At 36.9% G+C, this 8,561-nt stretch overlaps 1 protein-coding gene across 1 annotated transcript; it reads left to right on the forward strand.

Annotated features, from left to right (window-relative positions):
- Positions 1 to 3,229: 3,229 nt before the first annotated feature.
- Positions 3,230 to 8,318, forward strand: LOC101291783 (TMV resistance protein N-like). Its single transcript, XM_004309847.1, has 10 exons — positions 3,230 to 3,735; positions 3,848 to 4,934; positions 5,104 to 5,379; positions 5,479 to 5,581; positions 5,723 to 5,839; positions 5,934 to 6,568; positions 6,669 to 7,214; positions 7,439 to 7,528; positions 7,622 to 8,207; positions 8,302 to 8,318. The coding sequence occupies exons 1-10, from the start codon at positions 3,230 to 3,232 to the stop codon at positions 8,316 to 8,318; spliced, it is 3,963 nt and encodes a 1,320-aa protein (XP_004309895.1).
- The last annotated feature ends 243 nt before the right edge of the window (positions 8,319 to 8,561 follow it).

The raw sequence follows: 8,561 nt of genomic DNA on the forward strand, positions 1-8,561 counted from the left end.
TTTTTTTTTTTTTCGTTCGGCTAAAGTCTTTCTTCTGGTAGTGTTTAGTCTTTAATGTACTGTGTACAATTTTCCCCAAATTTGACAATTTGTATCTAATTTTCAGAAATTTGACGATGACTTAGAGTTTTGGGCAGAGCTATGCAGTAAAAACTTGGTTGGATTGATGGATTCCCGTTATTTTCACTGGTTCTCCGCTCTTAGGTTTGTTTCTCTTACTTTGTTTTTTATTTATGAAGTATAAAGCATGCCTACTGATTTTGAATGAACTATGGGTTTGATATTGCTGATTAATGCATATTGAAGTATTGATGTTGCATTTCTGCTGATTAATGCTACTGTTTTTGTCTAATATAGCAGTAGTTTTTTATTTTTTGATTTTGAGAAGAATATAGCAGTGTGTCTAATATAAACATTGTCTTTTAATCAATAGGTGTTAGAGTGTGCATTTTATGAGAAAGATATGCGTAGTGATCCTAAATTCAAAAATATGGAGTCCATTTCTGACTTGTGCTGCACCTTGGTTCGAACAAGGAAGTCTGAGTTTTTCCCTATGCTTTATAGATTGATTTGTTTAGTTTTGACTATTTTTGTCTCTACCGCTACCATTGAAAGGGCATTTTCAGTTATGAACATCATTAAGAATAAACTTAGAAGCAAAATGGGAGATGAGTATCTTGGTGATTGTATGGTCCTCCACATTGAGAAAGAGTACGCTGAATCTGTTACCAATGAGGAGGTGATTGAAGAGTTTGAAGCTTCATCAACTCGTAGAGTTAGATTTAATTAGTTTATGTTATCGTATTGTATTGCATTGCACGTTTATTTTAATTATTTAGTTTCTACTATAGTTTTGCATATGCATCGGAGGGGTAAGGCTCATTATGTCCCCCCTGACTAGGTGTATCATTTTCTTTCAATTAATAAATTTCTCTCGCACCGTCGAGATTCTCCACTTTTTTTATTCTTGGTTAGGAAGTTCAAGCCCAACCAAGATTGAAATCTTAGATCCGCCACTAGATAGAACAATTAGAAGACAAAGAGAAGGATAAAAGTGAACAAGATATGGACATCAAATTGGTAGAGCTTGAATGCACCTGAACCTGAACGTGAAGGTTTTGACTTGGTGTTGGGTTCTGGAGATCTGACATGATTGTAAGACATAACTTCACTCGCAAATGCAAGATGAGGGAGGGAAAGCTAAGGAGTTGACGCGTCGAGGAGGAGAGATCTCTCTGAGTCGTCTTCTCTTTGAGATCTCTCTGGTTTTCTTTGAGTATTCTCTTTGACGAAGGAGAAGGAGGAAACATGAAACAGAAAAGAGGATTATTATTAACGTTATTGGATAAAAAAAAAAATAAAAAAAAGTTCTTTCATTCTGAATGAGTCATGTCAAAGCCACTCCAATTCGACAACACGATGCGCGCATGGCTCGGAATAGTGGTGTACTAGAGAGTAGAGCCTAGACTGTAGCAGGTTGAAAAAATGGTTCTGGAAGAAAAAGAGCAGAAAGCCGTGATGCGTGGTCTCTTCTTCTTCATTCAGCTGGAGAAATCGTATGAATAGATCTTCAACCAGAAGAAAGTAGAAAGAAAGAGTGCCTGTAAGTGCCCTGCATGTTCCTTTGCTTCCAATAAGGATGCACAAGTCTTTCTTTTTGTTTGGGAATGAAAATGGTCACATTTTCTCCATTAATTCTAGATTAATAAACCATCGGAAGACAAATATGGGTTTCTCTTCGTTTCGATCGATCTCCATCAATCATCGAAGAGGGTTCTTGTCTTTCATCGATCGTTTCTCCAGGATGATATGATCGATATGACAGGTATGTAATTTTAACTTAAAAGTTAACTATATTTATTTCCTTGATCTCCTTGTTATCATCAGTAAATTTTGTTTTTCTGGTATGTGATTAATTAACTACATGTATTCCCTTAATCTTGTTATCATCACAAAATGTTGTTTTTCTCAGAATACACAATAAAGAACTGAACTTTGTAGAAGCTGTTTTGTTTTGATTCCGTATACCGGGAAACATCAAGATTCAGCTCCACATATGCAGCCATTTCTCTTCTCTGATCAACAAGATTCCAGACAATGAGGATTTAGGAGCACCATGCAAATTACAATTGAACTCATCCTAATTTCTTTGCTAAATTTCCTTCCATTTTTCTACTATTGCAATAAGTTCTGGTTTTAAAGAAAATAATCAAAAGAACCATTCTCTGTATATGCAATAACTACCAGTGAAACAATTATCTGTCGGACAGTCTAAATGGTTATAGTCACCTTATTATTAAGGATTCAACCTGTTCACACTATATAGTATGGTTAAAAGTTTTGCAGTAGAAGGGGTTCATTTTCAGAGAACAATATTAACTGATCACTATGATGCAACACTTGTTTTATATATTAACTAATGCCTAATCATCACAATTGACGTCGGGGATTGTTAATTTCACTATGTGATTGATCGAATAGTCAGCTTGCTGCAATTCTGAGTTCTGAGAGCAAAAAAACATTCTTTTGTGTGGGAATTGAATGGCTAGTTATTTAAAGCTCACATTTTTTCTTTCTGTTAATGTGAGTCGCACCGGTTGTTTCTGGTGACATGTTTTTATTAGGATCGTAGCAGGATTTAAAGTACAAGGCAAGACTGAAAGAAGGAATTCGTAAGTGGCTATGAGGGTTTCAAGGTAGATGTACACCATGAGAACTGAGTATGAATGAGTATTGTGCTAGACTGCTAGATGGCTTTGCTTTTTGGCTACTGAACTTGGAGGATTAATAAGTTCTCAAGTCTCAAGTTCCCTTCATATGTCCCTCAATTATCAGTCAATTGTACTCTGTGGATTGGATGTCAGTCTTTAGCATGTTTGGTATATGATTACTCATTTCACTTCCAGTTTTAGTTCACTGCGTTGATCCAGTTGTTGGGAGACAAAGGGTTTTGGTCTATTCAAACCTGCTTATTTTGTGGTTTGTTCCATTGAGAATTCCAGCTGGCCTTTGTGCGAGTGTCTCTCCACAATGATATGATAGGTATGCTCAAATCTCTGCTATATGCTTCTAAGAAAATATATTTCGTCTTCCTTCATTAGTAAATTTTGTTTTTCTTTGAAATTATGAGTAGAAAATTGACCTTATATAGCTGCTTCATTTTCATTGTGTTCCAATTCCTTCTCTACTTGGGAAATTAACGGGGAGCTCAATAGACATACATTAATTCATGGGGACTGAATTACCCTCCTCCTCATTTGCCTCTTCTTCAAACACACAATGGACATATGACATTTTTCTCAGTTTTCGAGGTGAGGATACTCATAAGAGCTTTACAGATCATCTATATGCAGCTCTAGACCAAGAAGGTATTTTCGCCTTTAGGGACGATGAAGAGCTTGACATAGGACAACCGATTTCATCAAAACTCATGGAAGCAATTCTAGTTTCCAGAATCTTGCTTGTTGTTATCTCAAGAAACTATGCTTCTTTGACTTGGTGTTTGGATGAACTCACTGCAATTGTTGAGTGCATGGAAGATAGGGGGCAGAGAGTGTTTCCGATATTCTATGATGTAGATCCATGTGATGTAAGGAAACAGACTGGATGGTTTGAACAAGCCTTTGTTGTACATGAAGAGCGCTTCAAGGATGACTCGGAGAAAGAAAAGATGCAAAAGTGGAGAGCTGCTTTGACTCGAGTGGCCAATCTCTCTGGATTTCACTTACAGAATAGGTATGTAAAATTTGCTAATTGATGATGATTAGATGAATAACAAATCTGATGATAGTTAGTTAGATGAATAACAAATCTGATGATAGTTTGTATTCCCCTTCTTTTTCCACAGGTATGAGTCAAAGTTTATCCAAGAGATTGTGGGAAAGATAGTAAATGAGCTGAGCAGCACAATCCAACAGCCTCATTCGGATGATCTTGGACTTGTAGGAATTAACTTTGGTTTGGAGGAAATAATGAAGCTATGTTCAGCTACAGATGAAGGGAATGATGTTGTATTTGTAGGTATATGGGGAATGGGTGGGGTTGGCAAGACAACTCTTGCACAAGCCTTTTATGATAAAATCTCTGATCAATTTAGAGATAAATGCTTTCTGAAAAATGTTAGAGAGATTTCTACAAGAGAAGGTATCGTTGCATTAACAAAAGAACTTCTTTTCAGTATCTTGAAAAGAATGGATGTGCATGATAGTGAGATAAGGCATAGACTTTGTCGTAAAAAGGTTCTCATCATTCTTGATGATGTAGATACGTTAGAACAATTGCGAGCATTGGTTGGAAGCAACAATTGGTTTGGTCGAGGGAGTAGGATCATTATAACAATCAGGGACAAACAATTGTTGATTGCTCATCATGTCGATAGATGTTACAAGGTCAAGGAATTGAGAAGTGATGATGCCTTTAAGCTTTTCAGTTGGAAAGCCTTCAAGAATGATCATCCCCCAAAAGATTATATAGAGTTATCCCATAACTTTGTAAATTATAGTAAGGGCCTCCCTTTAGCTATTAAAGTTTTGGGTTCTTTCTTGTGTGGTCTAAGCCTTCAAGAATGGGACAGTGCCTTTAGTAGAATACAAGAAAATCTTGACAAAGATATTATGTCTGCTCTGAGAATCAGTTTCGATGGACTGCATGAGAAGGAGAAGCAAATATTTCTTGATATTGCATGTTTCTTCAAGGGGCAGGACAGAGATGAGGTGACAATATTGTTGGAGGGTTTTGGTTTTGACCCAATCATTGGTATAATTGCTCTCATTCGAAAATCCCTCATCACTATATTAGGGAGTAGATTGTGGATGCATGATTTGCTTCAGGAAATGGGTTGGGAACTTGTTCGTGGGGAATGTCTCAATAAACCTGGGAATCGTAGTAGATTGTGGGAATCCGCTGATGCGCTTGATTTACTAAAGTATCATGAGGTAAGTGTAGATGGTTCTGTTGGAATAAACATGAACCTAAATGTTAAAGAGTCTTCATTTTATATCTGCAGTTGTATTTAATTATTATTACGTGCTAGTTCCATATTTTTATTTTACCTACACTAATTAACAGTTTGTAATCTATTTTATGCTTATTATGTGTAAATAGGGATCAGATGCAGTTCAGGGGATAGTCCTTAGCTTGCCTCAAGAACAGAAGGAGCAATTGAAACGTGATGCCTTGTCAAACATGAAAAAACTGAGATTTCTTAGAATATCTAATGTGCTCCTTCCTCTAGGCCTCAGTTATCTATCTACTGAGTTAAGAGCTCTTGAATGGCATGGATATCCTTTAAAGTTGTTGCCAACCGGTTTCCCATCTGAGAAGCTTGTTCAGCTAGATCTGTGTGGCAGCCATATCAAACACTTATGGAAGGGATTCAGGGTAACAATTTTCTCATGCATTTGTGGTTTTAGTAAATAGACTTCATAAGAGCTTATAGTTTTTTTTTTTTTTTTTCTATTTGTTTTTCTTTCTAAACAGTGTGTAGATAAGTTAAAATCAATTGATTTGAAGGACTCTGCAAGTTTGATTGAGACACCAGACTTCACGGGTGTGCCAAATCTTGAAAAGCTGATTCTTGAAGGTTGCACAAAATTATCTAAGGTTCACCCATCTATTAGCAATCTCAGATGCCTTAGATTATTGAATATGAAAAACTGTAAAAGCCTTCAGATCACTTCATGGGACATCAGTCTGGAATCTCTTGAAATTTTCAATCTTTCAGGTTGTGCGCGACTCAAAAGATTTCCAGAAATTGTGGGAGATATGAATTGCTTGTCTGAAATTTATTTAGATAGGAGTGGTATAGAGGAATTCCCAGTGTCATTTGAGCGTCTGACTGGTCACATTGTTGGACATGGCTCATTGCAAAAATATTTTCAGAATTCCAAGTGTCATTTCAAGTTTGACAAGGCTTAAAACAATCATTTTATCAGGCTGCTCTAAACTTATTGAAATTCCTGAGAACATTGGGAATGTGGAATGTCTTGAAGAGTCGGATATAAGTGGAACTGCTATAAGGAAAATGCCATCATCCATTGTTTATCTTAAAAACCTTAAAGAGTTATCCTGCGTTGGGTGCGATGGTCAACTTTCTACATCGCTGCTCTTTCCCTATCTTCCAGAAGTATCCCCTGGAACAGGCGTGTTGTCACCTGCTTCATTCTCTGGTTTTAGTTCTTTAATGTCATTGAATTTAAGTTACTGCAATCTGTTTGATGGAGCCCTCCCTAATTATTTGGACCACATGTCATCATTGAAGGAGTTGAATTTACGGGGAAACAATTTTACAAGCATACCTGAAAGCATTTCCCGACTTTCTAAGCTTCTAAAACTTCAGTTGGATGGTTGTAGCATGTTGCAGTCATTACCAAAGCTTCCATTGAGTTTGAAAGAGGTTTGGGCAACTGGTTGTATGTCACTTGAAAGTGATTCTGATCAGTATGAAGTATTTTTTTCTAGTAAAGAAGTTGTTTGTGTTAACAAGCGCACAACATCAACCATATGTTCCATTCACATGTCATTATCACAATTTGCAGCATGGCTGAACAGATATCATACGGTTAATGAGGTATACCCTTCTCTTTAAATATTTCTCTCTTAAATTCTATACACTGGCCAATTCTTAATAAGTTACAGTTTCTAAGCCAGCCCCCCCTCTCTCTAAGTAGGTACAGGTTGAGATTAGTGTACCAGTGAGAACTGCATATGGTTTATCAATTAGAGCTCGTGAAATTCCAAAATGGTTCAAATATAGGAGCAGAAACTTTTCTATAACAATCCCGCTTTTAAAGGACTTGATTAATAAGAGTAGGATATGGATGGGATGTGCTTTCTATGTCGGTTTGGAAGTTGATGAGAATTTTGATACCAGTTCTGGTTTTACAGTCAGGCACAAGTTTGATTGTTGTTTTGATGCCATGGAAGGTCCTGGTTACAAACAAACTGTATACCACGAGGTAAATGCTAAAGGCTTCCTTTTCACTGGATCACTTGGATATTGGATAATAATACCACATCTGTGGTTTTCAACAAGGTTGGATGCCTTCAATAAGTGTAGCAGCATCGAGGCTTACACTATAATTGATAGTCCTTATGTGGAGGTTAAAATGAGTGGTGCTCGTCTACTATACGAAAGAAGAGATTTTATAGAGTTTGTCCAAGCATCAAGAAGCGAGACTCGTGCTTCAAGAATTATGCAGAATAAGGGTTCATCTGTAAGTCTGTTGGCTGCGGATGGTAGCTGCAAGATTGACTCGAGCATTTCATTGAAAAAACATCTTAGTTTGCTGCCTTCAGATTTAGAATGCTATGAGGTCTTTCTTCTTCACATATATTTTCATTACACATCAAACGCTTCATAATTTACCAAACCATGATGACCTACTCACTTATCTCTTCTTGGTCATTTTTGTCTCCGCATCGTATTTTCTTTATTCAGGGGCAAAGCGTTGCGGGATTCAAGTACTACCTTATTGTAGGCAGTCTCTTTCATCCCCAGACCTCATCGCTGTTAGGAGAAATCCTTCAGGTGTCTCTCTCTCTCTCTCTCTCTCTCTCTCTCTCTCTCTCTCATGATCATAGTCACTAATTTGTATTTCCTTTTTGTTTTTTTTTTGTATAGAAATATTCTGGTCAGCACTCTGTGTTTTATAGGGAAACATTTCCTAGATATGGAATTCCAGAATGGTTCTGCAGTGTAAATAGTTCCTCGGCAGCCTTCACTTTAAATCCCATGACTGGGTGGAAAGGAATAGCTGCATGTGCCGTTTTCACAGTCCTTGACAATTTGGATTCTGAAAATCCTTACATAAACTGTACTTTGGAAATTGGCTGTCAGAGTATTGCAATAAGTGGATGCATCAATGAATCTCTTATTAGTTTGAAGGTTCGTGGTTTCATTGGTATGTTTTATGCATCACGTGGGTCACTTTCATATCTTATGTCAAATGATTGCACTTCCATCAAAGCCTGGTTTGACAGCAACAGCAAGAACATAATGGTGCAGAGCTGTGGGCATAAAATTGTATTCAATGAAAATATGGAAGAATTTATGGAAACAATGCTGCAATGTTCACTCACATCTATGACTTCTCAGTTGTCAAAAGATACAATTAGAGAAGAAAATAGGCCTACAGCTCGTCGTCTGAAAATAGAAAAGGAGAAAAAGAAGTCTCCCTGGAGATCAATCTGTTGCTTCTCGTGGGCAGGTGTGTAAATTAACTAATATCGATCTTATATTATGTGTATTCTCAGAACAGCCCATGAACACTGCTTTTCTTGAATTGCTTTTGCTTTTTTCAGTTTCAATACTCCCATAGCTTCTCTAGAAATATTGAGCTGGCATTAATGTATGTTCTCAGTGAGAGCTTTATTTACATGCTAATATCTGTTGCAAGTTCAAATGATTCTTAATCTTATGTCATGCTTTCCATAAGCTGCATCTACATCTAGGCATCTCGGGTACAGTACATGCTTATAATAGCTCTTTAACTTTTGGAGAAACGTTTGGAAATGTCATTGATGATTGTTCTCAGTTATAGCATCAGTAGTTATGTAATTAT

Source organism: Fragaria vesca, unplaced genomic scaffold (genome assembly GCF_000184155.1).
Source record: "Fragaria vesca subsp. vesca unplaced genomic scaffold, FraVesHawaii_1.0 scf0513126, whole genome shotgun sequence".
Taxonomy (NCBI): Eukaryota; Viridiplantae; Streptophyta; class Magnoliopsida; order Rosales; family Rosaceae; genus Fragaria; species Fragaria vesca.